General features: G+C 35.2%; 3 protein-coding genes across 4 annotated transcripts; 1 reads left to right on the forward strand and 2 right to left on the reverse strand.

The window, feature by feature from the left end:
• Positions 1-9918: 9918 nt before the first annotated feature.
• On the reverse strand, positions 9919-11517 carry LOC117917312. The gene has a single exon (XM_034833541.1). It carries the CDS (start codon positions 11385-11387, stop codon positions 10176-10178), a length of 1212 nt encoding a protein of 403 aa, XP_034689432.1. The 5' UTR covers positions 11388-11517; the 3' UTR covers positions 9919-10175.
• A 2882-nt stretch (positions 11518-14399) lies between these two features.
• Positions 14400-20503, forward strand: LOC117918906 (phosphoribosylformylglycinamidine cyclo-ligase, chloroplastic-like). 2 transcript variants are annotated; one of them, XM_034835879.1, is made up of 9 exons: positions 14400-14495; positions 16304-16683; positions 18063-18157; positions 18269-18370; positions 18482-18541; positions 19240-19412; positions 19537-19639; positions 19741-19899; positions 20115-20503. In XM_034835879.1, the coding sequence occupies exons 2-9, from the start codon at positions 16326-16328 to the stop codon at positions 20283-20285; spliced, it is 1221 nt and encodes a 406-aa protein (XP_034691770.1). In that variant the 5' UTR covers positions 14400-14495; positions 16304-16325; the 3' UTR covers positions 20286-20503. The 2 variants fall into 2 exon arrangements, with proteins under 2 accessions (XP_034691770.1, XP_034691771.1); XM_034835880.1 differs by lacking the exon at positions 14400-14495 and adding an exon at positions 14631-14833.
• Positions 20504-20600: 97 nt separating this feature from the next.
• LOC117918905 lies at positions 20601-22337 on the reverse strand. Its single transcript, XM_034835878.1, has 2 exons — positions 22065-22337; positions 20601-21888 (listed from the first exon to the last, which is right to left on the reverse strand). Exons 1-2 carry the CDS (start codon positions 22268-22270, stop codon positions 20706-20708), a joined length of 1389 nt encoding a protein of 462 aa, XP_034691769.1. The 5' UTR covers positions 22271-22337; the 3' UTR covers positions 20601-20705.
• Positions 22338-22813: the final 476 nt, after the last annotated feature.

The following is a 22813-nucleotide window of genomic DNA, read 5'->3' on the forward strand; positions in this document are numbered from 1 at the left end:
GGCCCGCACGAGAGTGGGTTTTGTTATTTCTGTGGCCAAAGAAGGCCCATCTGAGACGGCGAGTATGGCTTCTCTTTTGTACTTCAGCGAGTGGGGTGGATTCTGCAGGGAGCTGTTCCGTGCTTCTGTGAGCGCAGGTCTATGGGCCTAGGAACGACGTCGTTTAACTGCATTATTTGATGGGTTCGCTTTTCGACACTTTTTTTTTTCAGCCTAATTTTTATCCCCTCTAAGCTTAGGTAATTACTAATATACCTAAAATCTTTGTATTCTTAATAACCCTTAGAAAAGGGGACTTTTGGGAAGAATGATTATAAGATAAAGAGGTATATTTTTTTGGGATAACGGATTAAAAGGGACAAAAATACCCCATCAGCTATCTTTTCAGCCTATTTTCCTTTCAATTCCAATTTTCCCTTGTGTTGTGTCTCTTCCTTACCCTACAAACCCATTTGTTTCATCAGTTAACCTGCAAGAAATAAATCATGAAGGATTTTTCTATTTATTACAAAAGAATAAAAAGGCAACACAACACAAAGAAAAAACAGAAAGTAAGTTTCATTGTTTCATTCTTTGATTTTAGTTTTTCGAACTGTACATATGAATTTTCATCCATGAAATGAGAAGAAACCCTAAGTGTCTTATTTTGGTTCATTTTTTTTTTTTTCAATCAAACCCTATTTTTCATCTTTCTGATATTGTGTGTTGATTCAGTTCATGAAAATGGAGGAAGAAAAAAATTCGATGATGAAAAATACGAAACAGAAGAGGTATAAAATTTTGGGAAAAAAAAAGAAGTGAAAGAAAGCCAGGTTTGAAACCTCGTCATCGTCATTAGAAAATGAGAAGAAATCAACCGATTCAGTAAGCATTAATTTTCTACTTGAAATTTTGATTTTTTTTTTTAATTTTATCATTTTTAATCGATTATCCTTTTTTTTATGAATTTATTTTTCATGAATTGATAATCTAATTGTTGAATTTTTTTTTTCAGTGAGGTTATAGTCCAAGGTTTAAAGCAATATTTGAATGATTAGAAAAAACTAAACTTAACTACTATCAAGTTTACCATCAAAAGGTTTTGAAATTTTGTGTAATGAAGTTATTTGTTATGAATTTATAACGTATTTGAATATAATTTTTATGAAATTATTTTATCCAAATATTTAGAATTTTGATTTAAATATATATGTTAAGAAAAAACTGAACTTAACTGCTATCAAGTTCATTGTCAACAGGTGGCAATTTCAAAATGGTTTGATTTTGTTTCAAATTTCAATAAACACTAGAATAATGTCTCCAATTTTTTGTAGCTGCAACTTAGTAAAATATAATAGCTTCAATTGCACTAGTAAAATAATATCTTTATAATATTAGCATTTGACATGACATCCTTAAATAATAGGAAAATAAAGTCTATGTTAAGAAGTAATACGAAATGATGATTTAACATAGTTGGATAAGTTTGGTAATATAATTTTGCTTAATTTATATTGATAGTTTTACAATTTGTTATTATTTGCAGATTGACATTCCTCCTCTCCTATCTTTTATATCTAAAATACCTAAAGAGGAGTACTTTCCTGGAAAAATTGCATGTTTGTCTCACTTGATAGCCATTGAAAATATTAAGAAGAAATTGATTGAACCACAATTGGAGATGTTTAGAAAATCATGTTTTGGTCATTTTTTACTCCTTCCCGAACTTAGATTTTTAGCCCAAATTGTTCATCAATTGTTGTTACGTCAATGTGAAACCAAAAAAGACAATGAAATATGGATTTTATTAAAGTCAAAGGGCTTAAGATTTAGTAAAGAAGAGTTTGCATTGATTACGGGCTTGAGTTTTGGTCATATTACAAAATGTGATAAAAAATCATTACGAATAAGGGACACATACTTTAAAGGACAAAACAAGGTGTGTGATGATGAGTTGGAGAAAGTTTTTCTTTCTTTAGGAGAGGAAAAGAAAAAAAAAATTGAAGATGGATTAAGCATGGCAAGAAATGGAACCAATTCAAATTACCAGAGAATGACATTCTTATTGATTATGCCAATGGTTTGTAGCCTCTTTATTCTGTCAAATGGCCTGATGTTGACATTGTGTATGTCCCCATCAATGTTCGGGCTAGTCACTAGGTATTAGGAGTTGTCCACTTTCATCGAAGGATTATATATGTATATGACTCATTAATGGGCCTCAATAATAATGCAAGATTGCAAGTTGCCATTAAACCATTAGCCAAATTGTTGCCGCATATATTGAATGCAATAGCATATTATGGGTTTCATGGTGACACAAAAGTTAACTACCAGGATGGGAAATTGAACAGTTGCAAGATATTCCTCAACAGGAAAATGAGTAAGTGATCTTCAATTTACTTTCATAACTTATACACTTAATCCTTAATAATAGCTCTAACATTGATTATCTGTGTACCATGCAGTGGTGATTGTGGCATGTTTGTTATCAAATATGTTGAATACTTAATGCACAACCATCCATTGAAGTCATTAACAAGTGCTCGAATGGACTGGTTTCGGGAAAAGATGGCAGCAGAGTTATTTTATATGAAATACTTGCCTATGTAATGAATTCATGTTGATATTTCACATTTTGATAATGTAGTTAGATGGTTTGTTATATGTAATTAGATAACTTCATATATGTAGTTAGACATTTTGATAAATGTAGTTGGACAGGTTGATATATCTACTTGGATATTTTGATGAATGTTGTTTGATAGTTATGTATACAATTGACCTTTTAAACTAAACTTGAATGTTGTCAAGTTGTTATGTGTACAAACTTGAAGGTAGTTAAGTCCACAGTCTTAATAGAACACCTGAACTTAACTACTATCAAGTTAACTGTGAACAAACTTGACAGATATTAAGTCGAAATCTATTCCAGAATAACATATTTAATCTGGACTTAACAGGTATCAAGTTGATCTTCTATAGACTCATAGGAAGTTGTGTCTACAGTTGCCATTTTAACTTGAACTTAACTATTGTCAAGTTATTTTATGAACAAACTTGAAGGTAGTTAAGTCCACAGTCTTCAGACAAAACCTGAACTTAACTATTGTCAAGTTGTTTTATGAATAAACTTGAAAATAGTTAAGTTCACAGTCTTCAGACAAAACCTGAACTTAAAAATTGTCAAGTTGTTTTATGTACAAACTTGAAGGTAGTTAAGTTCACAGTCTTTAAACAAAACCTGAACTTAACTATTGTCAAGTTGTTTTATGTATAAACTTGAAGGTAGTTAAGTCCACAGTCTTTAGACAAAACCTGAACTTAACTATTGTCAAGTTGTTTTATGTACCAACTTGAAGGCAGTTAAGTCAACGGTCTTTAGACAAAACGTGAACTTAACCATTGTCAAGTTGTTTTATGTACAAACTTGAAGGTAGTTAAGTCTACAGTCTTCAGACAAAACCTGAACTTAACTATTGTCAAGTTCCTTATCAATAAACGTGAGAACAGTTGATTCCATAGTTTGAGAATAAACATGTAATTTTCATTCATACTTTATACATAACTCATCATAACATATATGTACAAAAGTAACAAATATCTCCATTTCTATGGGTATGCAAAAAAAATGGATCATTATTACAATATTCATCTATGTGCTTATCCTATCACCTTATACAAAAAAGTAACTTACATTTCCGTTCACATGGGTACCAAAAAAAACAAAAAAGCTTACTATTACAATTTTCATTCCATGTAAGTTCATAGAGTGCCAAAGCTATCATGATATCAAGGGATTAGTCGTTTGCATGTTTTCCGATTATGCCCATATTGACCACATCGACTACAACGAGATGTGCGCTTGCCCTCTCCACCAGAAGGAATTCTTACTTTCTTTGGTCTTCCTGTTGGACGTCTCGTTTTAGGTGGTAACACAACTTTGTCACGAATATGATTAGGTACTACCCAATCTATTTCATTTCCAGTTGGATAAATACACTCTGAATATGAAGATAACAATGCTTCAGTAGTAAAATACTTGGAGCACAAAGTGTAACATGAAATGTTGTAAAATCTAAAAGCAGCAATAGCATGTGCACATGGAATATGATCAAGATCAAATTGTCGACATGTGCATGAACGAGTGTCTAAATTCACTTGAGCACTAATGCCAGCATAGTTAACATTACACTCCTTGGAGTTGATAGGTTCCACTAGATATGTTGTTGACATATTATACCTCGAATGAAGTTCTCCATCAGCCCACATGGTAAGTTCAGTTGACATTGACATTGCTTGTGTTGACGAGTCACAAACCATTTTTGAAGTAAGTTTCTCAATTCTTCAACCAATTGCAAAACCGGAAGATCTCTAGCATTTTTCAACACAACATTAAGGCTTTCAACGATCCCTATCGTCATGATATTATATCTTTTTTCGGTAGAATATGAACGTGCCCATCGATCAACACCTATATCCATCAAATATCTTGCTGCTCTTGGGTCAATCATCTCTAGTTGCCCAAATATAAAATTAAACTCTGAAACACGATAAGCATGGGCAGCATCATGGAACAACTTATGAATTGCAGGATTCTTGAACTTTGTCTTCAAATTTTGTCCAACGTGATAAGTGCAAACACCATGCCTTGCATGGGGAAATACTTTATGTACTGCTTTCTCAATGCTACCATGTCGATATGATATCACAAACAAATCATCAATGTGTCCAAGTGCATCATGCAGTTTTTGTAAAAACCACTCCCATGAGGCATCATTTTCTAAATCATCAATCCCAAAGGCTAAAGGGTATATCTGATTGTTGCCATCTTTACACGATGTAATAAATAAAGTCCCTAAGTACTTTGCTTTCAAAAATGTCTCATCAACTGCAATCACAGGCCTTATTGATGTGTGAAACCCAGCAAGAGATGCACCAATCGACATAAAAAAGTATTTGAATTGATTATCACAATCAGTAACTATATCAGTAATGGTACCAGGATTTTTTTGCTCTAAAACATAGCAATAGGATGGTAAAGTGTTATAAGACCCTCAAGTGATCCCCTAATAGAACCTAAAGCAAGTTTTTTTGGCTCTCCACACCTTATAATAACTTATTTGAACGTCATACTGCTTTCGAATGTCTGCTACAATGTCTTTTGGTCGAAATTCACAACTAACCCCTTAATATGTTTCTTTTATACTCTCACCAATCAACCAACTACTTGCATGTCGATTGTCATGAGACATCATATCTAACCGACAAGTGTGTGTTGAATAGAATTTCATTATTTGAAACATATTGGAAATCCCCAACTTGGTAGCATGAACTCGCCACTTGCATTCTTTACCAAAACATTCAACAAGCAATAACTTAGTAGTGGATTTAGTTGTTTTGAACTCAAACTTCCTTTTCAGAGCCATCATATACAACTTCTTTTGTAATTCTTTCTTACTTGAGTATATTTGGTGCTCTTCTAGATGGTCATCACTAATTCCACTAACTATAGGTTGTTGCATCATGTTTTGTCTTTCATTTGCTACATCTTCGATTATAATGGGATTGTCATGTATGAAACCATCATTTGTATCAATCATGGTCAAGATTTCTACACTCTGAGTTGAACTAGTTTTGAATGAGCCAATTTGGGTCACTTGCTTATCACTAGTAGGGTTAGTATTCATCCTATAATCCTCCTCATTAATTGCAGTCTCATTTATGTTCCAATCATGAACTTTATACCCTTTAAGTGACTCATTTTGAAATCTTGGTCCATTTTCACCATCAACAGTAAGAGTTTCAACTAAATCACAATGAATGTATCTACTTTTTTGCATCAACATTGAGTCCCCATTCAATTCTTTATCAATCTCAAAAGACATATGACATTCAAAATAAGAATTGCAAATTGATTTCTGATTGTGATTATCAATTCTCTTTTCAATTGTGATGCACAATGGAACAGGCAGCTTACCATTTGTACAATTTAAACCAATAAAGAATTTCGCATCCCCATCATCAGTTAGTTGTATAGGATTTGTGGGTATGTTGGCATTGAATACATACTTCATTGAAAGAAAACAATTTGTTAGATCTAGCTTCAGAATATGATGGACAACCCCTAATAACTCTTTATATGATATAGTTTTCGGGATCTCAATGCCTTTACCTTTACTTCCTTCAAAATAGAAAACATTTCCATCTCGTACCCATTCTCCTTCATATAAAAGCATTATTCCTACTTCATCAACCACTGAAATAACAAAATAATTCAATTAGTGGCATCAACAAACAATATTAGAATATTTTTTTGTTACATCATAGCATTAGCACCAATAAGTAGGTATTAATTTTTAAAAAACTCATTCATTATTAAATACATATTATTTCATTACACATATTTATTTTTTTAATAAACAACAAATAAATAACATTATTAATCATCTTTACTATCTCAAATAATACCAATAATGCTATAGAAATACAATGTACATAGTTATTAAATAAATTCAGACATTGTAACTCTAAACTATTTTAAACAATAAAAATATATTTATTTACTAAAAGATTGGTTATGTCGTAATTCATTTAATGTCAAGGGTAATTTGCAAATGATTCAACTCAAATTGAGTATAATTAAATAAAATAACAATAATATAATGTTACTATAAAATAACTATATACAATCTTAACTTACGTCAAGTTCAACTTAATATCCGTAAGGTTTTGATATATAACTAAAAAAGATAACTTTATATATTATATCAAAACCCTATTAACACATATTTACATCTATATAAAGAACAAATATGCAAATAATACCAAAACCATCATAAAATTTCATAAGTTTTATTACTTACCATCATTTGATTTTTCTATATAAACAATGTTTCTCCACATTATACTTTTTAAGCTAATTGTTTCCTTCTTTTAATCCATTTTTTCATGGCTGTAAATGATATTAAAAAAATTATAACAATTTCAAACTTATTTAAATATTTACTACATCTCATTAAATGTTTGAAAATATTCAATAAATAAAACATGAAAGAAAAAAATATGAAAAAATAAAAATAAACGTACAGTGTTTATCCAACCACAACTTAAAGTGCTTTAAATTGAAGAAATCTGAAGAGAAACTGTGTGAGACTTGAAGAAATGCACTGAAAAGAGAGAAACGGAATAACAGGAGAAAATGAAAAAAAGGAGAAAGTGGAAGAAATAATAAAAAAAGGTGAATGGAGGGAAATAAAATTAGAACGGGAGGAAAAAAAAAGTTGATATAGCTGAGGGGTATTTTTGTCCAGATCGGGTCATTTTGGAGGCTATTAAAAGTGGGGGGTTAGTTTTACAATATTAAGGGATTTTTGTCCCTTTTGATCAGTTTTCCCTATTTTTTTTGCAATAACAAATTATTAGAGGATAATTTTGTGAAAGCCATGTTTGAAAAGTCCACTTGAGCATCATCTTTAAGTAAAACAAATAACGTTAATAATCAACCTCTGAAGATTGATTATTTTATTTGGTATGGTGCTCAAAATAAAATAAGTACAGGGCGTGACAAAGGCATTGGTTGGAAAGCGAGAGGGAGAAATAAGTGAACCCCCAAGCGAGCAGATGAGACATGTCAACCTCAAAAGGATGCTGAGAATATTAAAGAAATTGTAAAGAGAAGATAAAAAGACCAGGACCTCATCGACTTAGCGCCTTCCAAAACAAACATTATAGAGCTGATAAAAAGGTGTTTCTGATTTGTCTTGATGGGTGTGGACGAATCCTCCAACAGTCACTTCGAAGAAAAGGGTCCTCATGCTCCATGCCCATCCATTCATCCTTTTGGTACGCCTTTCCCTATAAAAGCTTCTCCTTTACTATGCCATTTGGGATATTTGGATGCCTCTCTTTCTCATGCCTAAGCCCATTTGTGTGTTAAAAGTCCCAGGTGAGATTACAGTTGAAACTTGAAACCCATTATCTATCAACTGAGAACTTGCAGTTGAAGAATTTCTTGTGACACTACATTTTGCGAGGTAATAAGGCATCACTTCAACTTTATCTTCTTCCGGTCAAATACTTTCAACATCAAGCATAAGAATACCTTTTGACGACACTTATAAAAATACTTCTACCGGAAAAAAAAATATACTTATAAAGGAAAATAAAACTTACATCTTACAATAAAATTAATACAATTTAGAACTCGATTGGTAGTGATGAGAGCGTTTTTCATCTTTTTAATACTTAAAATTTTTTTATTATTTAAATATTAAAAAAATTAGAAACTATTCTTTAAAAAAATACAAAAAATAAAAAATAAAAATCCTTCAATTAAAAGCTATTCCACAGTCATTAACCCCAGGGTCAATACCTTACAGCCCTATGTAACTTAGTTACGTGAGTGTTTATTCTAGCTATATTTGATATAGAGCCTAGGGGGGTAAAGTTGGCCCTACACTCTATGCTACACGGCTCTGAGAGCCCATGAACAATGATGAAGAATCCCCAACCTCCACCCACTCTCTCTCCATTCCCCTCTCTTGGGCTACAAATCAAGTTGATACAAAAGCCCAAAAGAGAAGGGGACCCATGTCAGATTCCAGCAGGATTCCTCTGAGATGCCCCTAAACACACTACAAATGCTAGAAAACAGCTTTAATGATAGAGGATCTTAATGCTAAATAAAGTCTCCCAGCAATCTTACAATCTCCCAGTTCCATAGGGCACACTTATCCACCAATGCTACACACTTTCCCTTATCCATACAACCTTTCTGCCCCATGTCCACTCTGATGATGCCTTGCCATGACACTCTCCCTCCTACACGGAGATATAAAGCAAAAGGTTAAAGCCCCAGCCTTGGTCCCCAAGTTCTCCAACCTCCTACAGTATGAGGGGTCAAATAATACAAATTTAATATCTTAAAAAGTAAAAAATAAGTTGCAACAGCACGAGATCTTCTTATGGTCCCGAACTGTGATAGTGATGAATATGATGATAATCCACAAAAGAGGTCCCCAGGATCCAAGCCCCTCAATCAAATGCGAGGTAACGCACTAGTTAGGGCTGAGAAACCGAATAAAAAGGTCACACAAAATCTTGGATGAGTGGTCAGATCTACACCAAACAAGGAATTCAGGCACCCATGTGGGTCAGATCATTGGCTCTCAAATCCAACGGGACAAAGGAAATTAAATACTGGGAGACCACAGCTCACCTAACAAAACAGTCATGTGGATTCAGCAGTTCTCAAGCAAGAAACAAATTTGTGGGGCTAAGGATATGATATTATTATCACATAAATGGGTTACTTGGGTCCCATAATAAGAAACCCAAACTTCAACTCTCTTCCCAATGTAGGGGGTCCAGTTGAGTACACGGAGAGTCACATAAATATGCTGAAAAGGTTAAAATAATTGTGGGTGTTATTATTTGAGGCCCCAATCTGGGAAAATGAATGAGCAAATCATGTAACTAAATGATATCTTATCAATAATCAAACACCATCAACACCAATTACGGAAACAAGGAAGACCAAAAGGCTAATTATTGGAGATAGATCATTGGGACAGTAATTACAATGGACTATTACAAATGAAAAAATCGTGTCCTTAGGCCGTGAAATGTGTGAAAAGCTTGGTAGATTATTAGCCCAGTGGCCGCACAACTCATCAGACATTATGTCCTGTTTGCTCAATATTGAGACATGATGTCCAACGCTGTTCAGGACCAGAGAACCTAAACCCCAATTGCAAAAGTAGGATGTACTAGCCATAATTTTCTACTGAAGAATAACACGCTTTGCACATCAGCCAAGAGAAATAAAATAATAATAATTTTAACAAAATGAGAACAGTTACTCTCATGAGTTGGACTTCACTTCCAACTCCACATCACAGATTCACAGCCACACAGCGGCTGAGAAAGAATGGAAACTGAAATAAGCGCTTCACATTTGAATAAACGGAATATGCATTTAACGTAGGAAAAATTTACGAGTCAAATGCAGATCATATGCATAGAGGCCAATAATTTCATCAGTTGATGAAGCAAAACCAGCAATGGTGGTTCATACATAGCTCATCTGCTGTACAGAAATATTAAGATCTGCTAAAAATTACATAGAAGAAGATATAAATTAATGGGGAATGCAAAAGCTATACATAAATGAGCTCTCTTCTTCTCTAATCACTCTACCTGGAAGACACTGGGTTCAATGTTCTGGTGAGTCCGTTGAGTGCACCGTATCCTTTGGAACTGAACCCCAAGCACCCCAGTAGTCCCTGCCTGTACGGCAAAAACGTTCTTTTCTTCATTTCCTCCGCTTGAGCTCTATTAGTAGTGTAATGCAGCTCGTGAGGCGACGGAGGTACACGCCGTTTTGCAGCAACGCCGTTGGTTGGCTTTCCCGAACCTGATTTTTTGGTGGAAGCTTGTTTGCTTCCCTTTTGCTTCTGCTTCCCTTTCTCTTTCTCTTTTTGAGCCTCCGCCGCTGCAGACGACGCCGTTTGAGGTTTCTCGTCTGTTGAAGAAGAGAATGGAAGAGAAGTTGAAGAGAGTTTTTTTTCTTTTGAGGGCGAGAAGGAGATCGACGACCAGAACTTCTCTTTGCTATTCCCTCTCCCTTCGCTTTTGCTTCTGTATAAAAGGTCCTTCAGAAATACCCATTTCTTCGAATTCCTACCGGACGATGATGATCTCGAGGACGAAGCGGAGCCAGACGGTGTCGTTTCCGTGGACGGAGTATCAGTCTTTTCACACTCCAGCTCCTCGGAGTCTAATGCGCGCTCGTTAACCTCCTCCTGCTCTCCGCGAACAGGCTCTTCGTGCCACTCGAACGCTGCGTTTCTCAAAGGCGACATAGATCTGGCTTTTCTGTGCATAGATCTGTTGCGTAATCTCAGATCTCTCCCTCTCACCACCGACTTCTCGCGTTTCTCAAACTCTTCACCATCCTTGCTCTCCTCGTCCTCCTCTTCACCTTCAAGATCCATTAACGGCGCCAAGATCTGCGGCCTCTGTAAGTGAGACGACAGCTTCATCGGCCTGATCTGGCCATTCAAGAACAACTCATCCGCCGAACTCATCGATCCCGATGGCCCCTTCCCGTCCGACGAAAACCTCGAAGAGAATTCGAACTCGAACGATCCGGACTCAGACGAACTGACCACGAACCCCGAGTCGCACGCCGCCACCGCCTTCGACGACAGCACGAAATGCATTGGACTCGCCGGCGCACTGTAGAAGTAGCCTGTCGGCCCTCGCCCGGGGCTCGACGGCGCACTGACATACGGAGTCGAGCAGGTGCTGTCGATGTCTTCACTGAAACGATACGTTTCGTTCGTATCAACTGGTTCGCCATCATGGAGGTCAGGTTCACCATTGTTAGGGTTTTGAAGCACCATTCTGAGAGAGAATGAAGGTTGAGTTCTGACTTGGCTTGTTGGACACGCAATTATTTTACGCAGAGAGTGAGCTCTGCGAACGATGAGAGTGAGTGAATATAAGCTCAGGCAGTTTTGTCATGCTGTCATGTTTTTCCCTCCTTTTAAATCATCCAGAGTCGCCTTGTTTCATAACGTCAATAACTCGTCTATTTTTAGGCTTTGGTGATGACATTACCCATTTAACCTTGTAGGTGTCACCTTTAATGTAGTGAAATTACCGTGCTACCCTTGGAAGCAAATTCTAAGTAGATTTCGCGTAGCTATAGCCTATAGGTTATTAGTGAAAAAAAAAGGTTTAATTAATTAATTTTTGTTATAATTATCATTTATCGATGGCAATAGAGAAAAAAAGAATACAATAAGTAAAGAAATAAAATAATAATAATAATAATTTCTTAAAATATCATAATACATTGAATATGGTACCCAAAAAAATAATTGTGGATAGGAAAGTCCTACGACTCACGCCAACAAAATGACAAATGCGGAATGTTGATTGGGTTTTGTGAACAGACGGGGAAAATAGCGGAGAAGAATAAGGTTAGAAAGGGAAAAGAGTGTAAAGTGGAGGGGCATGATTGGGGAATAGTAAAAGAGGAAAGAGAGAGGATGTTGGGATTACAAAGCACGTGATGTCAGCAGTGAGGAAGGTGAGGGGAGACGTGGCGGCACGTGCCTGGTTCGTCTCCCCATACCCTGCTATTTAAATTAGTTTCCCATGCCTCTGACTTTGTCCATTATTGGTTTCTCTCCACTTCTCCTCTCCTACGCTTCTCTTCATTTAATGCAAAATGGGTCGGATCCGGTGCGAACAATTTGGGCCACGGGATCGAACAATTGGGCCGCATCTTCTGGACGGCTCCCTCCTATTCTTTGTGGGCCTGTCTTCTATTATAAAATTTTCCTGCAATTTAGAAATAACATATTTCTCAAAGTCGACAAAAATAATATTTTAAATATGGTTAATAATATGAAAAAACCTTTAATATTGAAGATGTACAACACAAAAAAAAATGTAGTATTAATTGGAGATTGAATATTTATCATTCAATTAAAAGAGAAAAATATTGGCAAAGGAAAAAACCTATGAGACTAAAATAAGGAAAAAAGTTTTGTCAAATTAATATATTTAATGCAATTTTTTATTTGTATAAATATAAAAATATTTTTAATTATGACAATAATATATTCCAGGTGGGGACAAGGTGGAGAATGGGTCCCACCATGTCTCGTATTCGAGTTTTTATAATTTTCCCCAACCCCTATTAATACCTCGTCCTCACCCTAGAAGGATTTTTTGTCATCCCTTAGACTAAGGTGCTAAGGTATAAATGTGGTTTGGGTACAAGTAACTTGATGAAAAATATAACATAAGTAGAAAAAATATAAATAAGGTACAAAGAGTTGAATTAGTAAGAAAAAAAGTAACCTATTTAGGCAAAAAGTGATTTATGTACGAGGTATAAAATAGGTGATCGATGTATGAAGAATTTGATTTATGTATTAAGATATAAAAATATAATTGTGACATCAATGTCAAAAAAACATCACCGGATATTAAGATACGAATAATATGATAGTGATACAAATAATACGATATTTATATCCAAAAAAATGTCTTAGCCATTAAAGTCAAAATAATATGACCCCGGTACGAAGAATGTATAAAAAAAGTGGTGTAGATATAAAAAACATATGCTAAGCAAAATAAAAGTAATTTACATGTTACGATATGAAAAATAATAATTCAAATGTTAAGATGCTAATAATGTGATATTGGGATAAATAATGCAATATCGGTACTATAGTACAAAAAATATGACCTAAGTAAGTACAAATAATATAAGTGTAAAAAAATGTTACAATATTATGATACAAAAAAAGTAATCTAGGTATTATTGTACAAATAGGTACAAAAAGTTTGACCTAAATATGAAGAATCTAATTTATGAAAAATATAACCAATATATGAAAAATGTTATTAAGGTTTTAATCAAAGAAAAATGTGATATAAATGCAAAAATATGACTATGGTACAAAAAAGTATCAATAAAATATGAATAAATGACTAAGTGGTATTAAGGTATGAAAAATATAATAGTATAAATAATATAATTAAAATATAAAAATATAATAAATATATGAAAAATGTTATTAGGGTATTAATAAAAGAAAAATGTGATATAAATGCGAAAAATATGACTATGGTACAAAAAAGTATTAATAAAGTATGAATAAACAAGACTAAGGTATTAAGGTATGAAAAATATAATAATATAAAGAATATAATTAAAATATAAAAATATAATAAATATATAAAAATGTGATTAAAGTATCGAGGAATAAATAATATAATTAATATAGGATTGACTTATAAAAAATATCACTAAAGAATAAAACAAATGTAACTAAGATAAGAAAAAATGGAACAATGGCATCAAGGTATGCATCATTTTGTCAATTGTATGATTAAAGTACAAATGGATAAAAAAAAATGTATAAAATAAATATATAAAAACAAATAAGTAATTCTAAATTAAATTAAAATTTATAGTATAAATATGTCGTTGCAAATATCATATTACAACTATTAATCAAAACCCCCTTCATTTAATTAAATTTTAAAATCGAAAACATAAATTTGGAGCAATGACCCCTTTTGTTTTGAATAAAAATACTTTTCAACAATTTTTTAATTTTTATTTCACATTGAGTATTTTTTAAATAAAAGTTTTAAGGGAAAAAAATAATACATTTATTATTTAGAATATTTTTCTAAATATGGGTGTAATTTTTAATATATGTAAAACATTTTTCTAAATATGGGTATTATGGCATTCTTTTAATTAAATATTTTTTATATTTTTTTATATAAAAACTATTATTAATTAATTAAAAAGTAAAAAGAAAGAGAGGGAGAAAAAAAGAAAAAACAAAAAATAAAAGGAAAGAAAGAGGGAAAAAGCCACCATTTCTTCTTTTTAACCCTCGGTCTCTACTCCTTTTCCACCGGCGCCGACGACTCCGTCCTTGTCGAGGCCAGGCTCTGCAGACCCTGCACCTAGAGTAAGTTTTCTCTTTCTTATTGCATTGAGTTTTTATGAGAACTTGTGTTTTGAGTTTTCTGGGATTTTAGTTTGGTGGCTGGGAGAGTGGGTTCTAATATCTTAAAGGGTTACTGTGCTTCACAATCATAAAAAGCTGAGCGAAAGCCCAGTCCTGGAGAAGTAGGTTGGGTGTTGGTGGAGGGTTATTGAGGCTCAGAGGAAGTCCTGCCACTTGGGACGCCCATGTTGGCTTAGAAAAGGAAGACGAGGAAGAACTAGACAAGACCTAGTGTTAACCAAGGAGATTTACAGATGGTTGTGGACATGTGAGAAGAGCAGAGATAACAAATTTATAGAGTGAGGCCTCCCACTCCCGTGCCGGGCCAACCCCATTTGATAGTTTCAGTGATGGTGAAATGCCCACTGTAGAATTCAAATTCCTGCAGTAAAAATTAATGTGTGGAGAACACCGTGGGGCTTTTGGATTGATATTGCCTTTTTCAAATTTCCATTTTTTGTTCTTCCTCTCTTTCTCGGTTTTCTTCTCCATACATGTTGGATCCTTGCTTTTGTCATATGTTTATCATATCTCGAGAGCATGAGTTTTTGAAATATGTTTAAGAAAATTGACATTCTTGGACCATTTTGGGTTTCAATGTTTGGCTCAAATATCTTATGTTTTTTTGTAATTACTCAAAGATGAAGCCGTGAATAACAGCTTTTGTATTCAGAGCCCATATAGTTTTTTGCATTGTGGATATGCTGTGTGTTAATACTGTGTTATGAAAGACTTGGTTGAGGGAATGGGTCTGAAATTTTTTATGATCTAAATAGGAATTGAATAATACCTGTTGTCCTTAGTGTGATAAGGTTTCCTCTTGAAAGCTTCAAATTTCCATTTTTCTAGGCAGTATAATTGCATTTTTTGCACATAATTTCTATCCCATTAATCGGACTTCTAGTTATGCTGTTTGGTGGTAACAGACCAATGATGGTTTCTGACTGAATTGAACCTATGTGCAAATAATTCCATTTTAAAAATGAGGTTTTCAAACTGTTGAACTAGAATTCCAAACAAAGTACAGTGTTTTTTCCTCAACTCAATACACCCTATTACATAATACTTACTTTGATAGGGCTTTGGTCTATCATGTTTGTCAAAACCTGTAGTCTAGACAGTGTGGTTCTTTTCCGAGTTGACTATTGGCTTAGAATGAGTTGTCTATCCATTTGGCTGTTGGGTTTTATGTTTGTGAATCTGGTTTGGTTCATATATTGACTCTTAAGAAAGTTCGAGCATTTGTTTTCTAGTTTGCAGGTATTTTCCAATGATATTTGTGCATGTTACATGGATTCTATTACGTAAATGATGAGTGTGAATGTTAGGCCATTTTTATGAATTTGAGTCATGTTATTGATTTTTACTTTTAGGATTGATATTTCTAGGTGATTAACATCTTAAATACCTATTTTGTTGTTTTCCTTGGGAATGCGGTCTAGTTATACATTACCTTGAATTTTAGATGCAAATTCACAAGTATTGTTAATCCAAATCAGACATATATCATAAGAAATTAGGAATTCAATCTCTTTCATGATATGTGTATACCAGATATATCACTCATTTTTCAGGATGTTTTTACCAAATGTTTTTGTGACTGCATATTTGTTAAATTAAACTATCATTCTGCATGGTAGTTGTAACATGGCCCATTTCCATAAGGTGCCAATCTAATGAAAACATTGTCTCATAACTCATCATCTGATTTCATGATATGTGATAGCTGTTTGCTTACTTCTTTTTCTGTGTTCTCTATGTCCTCCCAGTATTTTTTATTTCCTTGTCAGCATGACCTCGAGCTTGAGAGCAAACACAGAGCTATCCCAATGTTTTGCATCTTCTGTTAGGCCCTATGACCAGAAGGCCTATGTCACCCAACAGTATCCATGCAAAGGCACAAAAAATTGCTTTTCAAAGAGGTTTTCACTGCTAAGGATGGCTGCAGGAAAAGTGGCAGCAAAAAGAACAAGGAACACTAGCCTTATATTCTCGATGTCAAAGAATAATTATGGTGAAAGTGCTGACATGGCTGATAGTCTTACATATAAGGATGCTGGTGTTGACATAGATGCTGGCTCAGAACTAGTTAAAAGAATTGCAAAGATGGCTCCAGGGATTGGTGGCTTTGGAGGTCTTTTCCCTCTTGGTATGTTACTCTGTAGTTTCATTATTTTCTTCACTATGGACTAAAATTCTTGAATATTGAAAGAATTGAATTTCATCCCTACTCTGATACATTTTCTAACCACTATTGTTGAGAATAGCAATTATAAAATTCTTGGCAGCAATGGCTTTCACCTTGAAGTATATGGTGAAATACTTTTTATTTTCTTTTTGTCCTATGGATGCAGTACTTACTTATTATACTAAATAAAAGTACTTAGGATTTTTTTTGTGCCATGACTTGACATCACATTTACAGACTTAAAAAATTAGGAGTTTACAATAGAAATACCTTGAACCTAATATGACATTTCCCAATTAAATTTGACTTGCCGCTGCACGAAAACAACAGGCAGCAATGACTATGTTCTCATTGTGTTTTTTATGGTTAACTTGAATGGTGCTTCTTGAGTATCTCTTGCATGTAGTCATCACATTGGGAGTGTGAGGGTGATAATCGAAGCTAGCATGGGAGTTTTGATGGTTGAGCTATCCAGGCCCTTAAGACCTGGCTATGGTGCTAAGAAATTGGGGTGGGGATGTGAGAGGTTCTAAGCTAAATTCCCAAGAGGGACTGAAAAAAGGGGAAAAGAAAGAAAAAGAAAAAAAAAGTTATCTATGGAGGAAAAAATATTTTGATAAAAAAAAAATATTGAGCAAGGTGTGTCATGTCATGAAAGTTTGGATATGCCTTGTCCTTTTTGGATATTACCTTATATTCTTGTGTGTTTACAGTAGACCATTAGCAAAAATATTCAAGATGTTTGTATGAATTTTTTATGTTCATAAAAGGTTTCAAGGACACTACAGTTTTCACCGTCCTTAGGGTTCTTAAGTGGCCCATGTACTTTCTTTACAAATTTCGTCATTGTTGTCTTAAACCATTTTAGCACTAATGTAGTCTGTAAGACAGAAGACAAGTTTTAAGCTGTATAGTATTCCACAAATAATGTCAGCTTTAGATGTCAAGAAATTTATTGAGTAGCTGTCTATGCATGTTAGGTCGGCTCATGTTCACCCTTATAACTTTCCAAATCTCAAGTAGCCTATTGAAGATTCTCTGATATGGTATACAAACATTATTGAATTCAAATTCTTCCATGTCTTTCTAGCTCTTTTATTTTATTTTCCCTCTGAATTTAGAGTGTGTCAAATCAATCCTGTAAGTTATCCTGATTGATTTTGGCATGAGGGTACCCCTTTTTTGCACTAGGTATATGTCATAGAAACTATTGTTAATGGTGGATGATTGATGCTTATCTTGTCTTATATAACTTTCCCTTTTTTTGGGAAGCGAAATTTGTATGTTATCTAAATCTGGTTGTCTGCAAGTTTTTTATGTTCACCATATCTTATGAACAGGTGACTCATACCTTGTTGCTGGTACTGATGGTGTGGGAACTAAACTCAAGCTTGCATTTGAAACTGGAATCCATGAAACTATTGGGATTGATCTGGTAAAATTTCAAATGAAAATTTGCTATATTCATATATTTATTGTTCTCAATTGGAGTGTTTTTGTTTTCTATTAATAATTGGCTTTGGTTTCCTAATGCATTCCATTCCAGGTTGCGATGAGTGTGAATGACATAGTTACCTCTGGGGCTAAACCATTGTTTTTTCTTGATTACTTTGCCACAAGCCACCTTGATGTTGACCTTGCTGAGAAGGTAGCAGACAGTTATGCATAAATTTAGCTTTTCTTGGATTCATCATATCACAACTAACCACATATGGTGAAGCATGGTTAATTTATTCTTTTTCTTTTCATGCCTATTCAGGTTATAAAAGGAATTGTTGTTGGTTGCCAACAATCTGACTGCGTTCTTCTTGGGGGAGAGGTATTCCAAACTTTGGCCCTCATTGCTTTTCTTTTATCTTGTCTCATTGCTATCTGTATACAGCATTACATCTAAAGTGAAAGGGAAATACTAGTTTTAGCTCTTTAGTTACTGTAATTCTTACTAAGATCAAATAGTTACAAAGCTGTGAGTGGTGCAATGCAATTGGAAGGTGATGCCTACCAGCAAGCAGGGTGTCCATCATCAGTGTTGTTTAAATCGATTAAACTTATATACAAAATTCTGAATATCTAATGCATGCCATTCTTTTGAACAGTCAACTGTAAGGGGTTGGATTTCTGTGGAGGTTTGAGATTGTATTGTACTTTGCATTTAGGCTTCATGTTTTCTTTCTTATAAAAAAATCGGAAATATATCCAACATGTGATTTGTGATATACAAAATTCTGAATATCTAATGTATGCCATTCTTTTGAACAGTCAACTATAAGGGGTTGGATATCTGTGGAGGTTTGGGATTGTATTGTACTTTGCATTTAGGCTTCATGTTTTTGTTCTTATGAAAAAATCGGAAATATATCCATCTAACATGTGATTTGTGGTTAGATTGTCAATATTAGAGTCGATATAGCCAAATGGGCTTTTTTCTTTTCACTTTTATTTTGATTTAAAATTTGGTGAGCTATTTATTATGGAGGTTATAAACTTAGGTTGAGCTCACTGGACTGTATTTTTCAGACAGCAGAGATGCCAGATTTCTATGCAGACGGTGAATATGACCTCAGTGGTTTTGCGGTTGGTGTGGTAAAAAAGGATTCAGTTATTGATGGGAAAAATATTGTTCCTGGAGATGTCCTCATCGGTCTGCCATCTAGTGGAGTTCATTCCAATGGTTTTTCTCTTGTTAGAAGGTTAGTCATTGTACCCTTTATTTCATTAAATCAATGGTGAACTCTGCAGTGGGTTTATTTCAAGCCCCTCTAACATTGATGTACATCAAGATCTTTGCTGACAGATACTGGCATGTCTTTACAGGGTTCTGTCCAGAAGTGGCCTTTCTCTGAAGGACCAACTTCCTGGTGAGGCTATTACATTAGGTGAAGCTTTGATGGCCCCAACTGTCATTTATGTTAAGCAGGTCATTCATCGATGCGCTGCTTTCACATTATTATGTTCTATGTTGTCTTGTTCATTGGATAATTGATTGCAGAATGTCTCTTCTTTTTTCTGTCAAAGCAGGTGCTTGATTTTATCAGCAAGGGAGGGGTGAAGGGGATAGCGCACATCACAGGTGGCGGTTTTACTGACAACATACCTCGAGTATTTCCCAAAGGCCTTGGAGCTGTGATCTATAAGGACTCCTGGGAAGTCCCATCTGTATTCAAATGGATCCAAGAGGTAAGAAGACCATCTTCAGTTGAACTTCATGAATGCCCGATGAACCTTCTTCCATAAAACATGACAGATTTCCTTCATTTTGGCAATTATCAGTTTCAGCTTTAGAAAGATAACGCTCAAGATGAACTAGTTATTTCCTTGATCACACAGCTATTCTTTAATAATCTGTCTTTGAAAACACTTGCTGGTTTAATCCTCCTATTTATTTTTCTTAGGCTGGCCAAATAGAGGATGCTGAGATGAGGCGGACATTCAATATGGGTGTCGGGATGGTTCTGGTTGTCAGTCCAGAGGCATCTCTCAGAATACTTGGAGATGGAAATGGAGCTTATACAGCATACAAAATCGGAGAGGTTGCAGTTGGTGAAGGAGTGAGATATGGCTGAAAAAAAACTCAAAAGCAGTACACCTGCTACCCTGAGATACTTCTTTTGCATCTGTTTAATGAGATAAAATATAAAGTTGAGTTGTGGCTCATCTTTTTGCTGTTCTTCCTGTAACAATTTTGATATTTAAACTTCTCAGATGCAGTGGACTAGATTCATAAGGCCCTGCGGATTATGTTGTAATGTATATCGGCTTTGGCTCAAATGTTCTTTACTAATGGCTGAGTTTCAATGATTATCTTATGGTTCCATAGATATGGAATCGATTTCATTAATGATTTACTTCTCCATTCATCATTTTCATTGCCAGCAATGTAGGGTTCCAATTAACCATCTTTGATAAAAACAATTAGCAAAAATTAACATCAGTTTCCAGTTAGAAAACCCTAAGTCATTACATATTGCATTCGAGCAATTAGTTCATCTTCTTTTCCCATGCTGGTGGTAGCTTTCAGGTCCTGATTTCATCATTCTCTTCCTGTAGTTCCCAGCAGAATTTGCTCCCTTCTTCTTCATATTGCACTGTCCTTCTGCTCTCTCACCATCACCAGCTTCTTCCATGGAGCCACCTCCAAATCGTCCAGCGTCTCTCTGCCATTCTGTCTTGTTTTCCTTTTTCTCCAGGTACATCTCTCTTCTAGTTAACTTTACCATTCTGTTGCCTGAATTGTTATGTTGCCGTTGCTGCTGCTGCTGTCTCTGCTGTGCAGCTCCATTGGAAGGCGGGTTCATCAACCTCCTGCCAACTCCACCATTTGTTGCATGATCATCAACATATAGTGGCCTTTTCTCATGAATGAGAAGGGTTTCTCTCCTTTGCTGTGTAGCTCCATTGGAAGGCGGGTTCATCAGCCTCCTGCCAACTCCACCATTTCTTGCATGATCATCAACAGATGGTGGCCTTTTCTCATGAATGAGAAGGGCTTCTTTCCTTTCATTTGCCAGTGGCCAACACCCTGAACTATGTTTCATGAACTTCCTTCTGTTATAATCAGCGTCTGCATCTCGCCTTTCCTCACAAGCCACTGATTTTCCCAAGTTTCTCCCACAATGTAGTGCCTCCATCCATGGACGCCTCAACTCTACCCCACTGTATCTTCTTCCACCGAAATCGAACTCTCTGTATTCCCTGTCCCATCCAACAAGAGAGGTATGTGCGCCAAACTGATCATCATAGTGGTGAATGTGCCCCTCAATGCCCAGCCCGCTGGAGTTATAAAATTGCTTCGTCTGGGGTTCATGAAACATCATCTCTCTTCGCGCCTCATTGCTGTTATTGTACAGAAAATCAATGTGATTCCTATACTGAAACGTCCTCTCCTCACTATCCAATCTATTTGAGTTGTGATATGCCTCCTCTGATAAACAGGCCAAGACATTTCTAGTTTGATATCTTGGTGGGGGACCAACAAATACTCCACCCATCTGCTTCTGGGGAGTCATAAAACCCCCTGAAACTTCCCTTCTGTTAAACCCCGGATCTCTAATTTCAGATTTTGATTGCAGACTTCTGCCTGAGAAAATCTCCTGTTTTTTGTTGGCAGCCCAGGCCGAATATGCAGGGTTGTTTTCTTTAAGAGGCTTCTCCACCGGAGTCTCATATCTACAGAAGTTGCAGCGTTAGTAACAAAGCAAAATATCAAACACCATAGACACATAAGAACAAAGGTTGATTTTTTCCCCCTCTTTTCCCAACATTTTCTCAGCAACCGAACGTGCAAACAACAAAATACCATGAGAAAAGAGTTGCATTCGAATCCAAGCATGAAAAACAACTACCGTGTATTGGAGGGTTGGTGAAGATCTTGGTCGAGTTTTCGCCAATCGATCCCTTTCTCTTGGAGAACGACTTCTCTAGGCCTTGCAGAGCCAAAAGGATTTGATCTCTGCCTTTCATGGGTTCTAATTCTAGCTTCTTCCTCTTCTTTTTCAACCTCATCCGCCCAGGAAAATGCAGATTCAATCTTCGTTTCACCTCCCACCATTCTGATCTCCCTCTCTGTTCGCTTTCTCCCTCAACGGCTCTTTTCAAATTTGAAATTCAAATCTTGGGGCTTTACCAAGGAAGTTATACACCTATTACCTATACCATTTTAGTTTCCTGTGAAATAGAACTACAATTGCCAGCTGGCATAGTGAATGCGTGCCTCGTGATGAGGGTAGTTTAGTAAATTAGACTTGACAGTTGGCATTGCAGAGTGGGTCACAGTCACAATTTTGTTTCCTTTGGTTTCTCAACAACCAAACAAGTATAATTTGTGGGATTTCTCATTTATGATTGTGTCCGTTGATTCAAATTATTTTCCTCAAACCCATCTCCAAATAAAAGGACAGCCTAAGTGCCCAAAAAAATGCCATTGCCACTGCCACTGCCATTTACCAAAAAGGGAATCGTCTAATGCCCACATTGGACCCTTAAATATTCTTCCCCAATTGAAACATCAAGCATAATCACCAACCACTTAGTAGAAAAAAACGAACCCAAACAAAAAGAGAGAATAATAATTCAGTGGCGCAGCGACCAAAAC

This window comes from Vitis riparia, chromosome 7 (assembly GCF_004353265.1).
Source record: "Vitis riparia cultivar Riparia Gloire de Montpellier isolate 1030 chromosome 7, EGFV_Vit.rip_1.0, whole genome shotgun sequence".
NCBI classification, from domain to species: Eukaryota; Viridiplantae; Streptophyta; class Magnoliopsida; order Vitales; family Vitaceae; genus Vitis; species Vitis riparia.

Bases quoted from the DNA above. Each gene is read 5' to 3' on its own strand.
- LOC117917312 (XM_034833541.1), bottom strand. From the start codon at position 11,387: ATGGTGCTTCAAAACCCTAACAATGGTGAACCTGACCTCCATGATGGC.
- LOC117918906 (XM_034835879.1), top strand. From the start codon at position 16,326: ATGACCTCGAGCTTGAGAGCAAACACAGAGCTATCCCAATGTTTTGCA. The intron at 18,371-18,481 runs GTAGCAGACAGT...ATGCCTATTCAG, and splicing joins ATGTTGACCTTGCTGAGAAG to GTTATAAAAGGAATTGTTGT. The intron at 19,640-19,740 runs GTCATTCATCGA...CTGTCAAAGCAG, and splicing joins CTGTCATTTATGTTAAGCAG to GTGCTTGATTTTATCAGCAA.
- LOC117918905 (XM_034835878.1), bottom strand. From the start codon at position 22,270: ATGGTGGGAGGTGAAACGAAGATTGAATCTGCATTTTCCTGGGCGGAT. The intron at 21,889-22,064 runs GTAGTTGTTTTT...CAACTTCTGTAG, and splicing joins CACCAACCCTCCAATACACG to ATATGAGACTCCGGTGGAGA.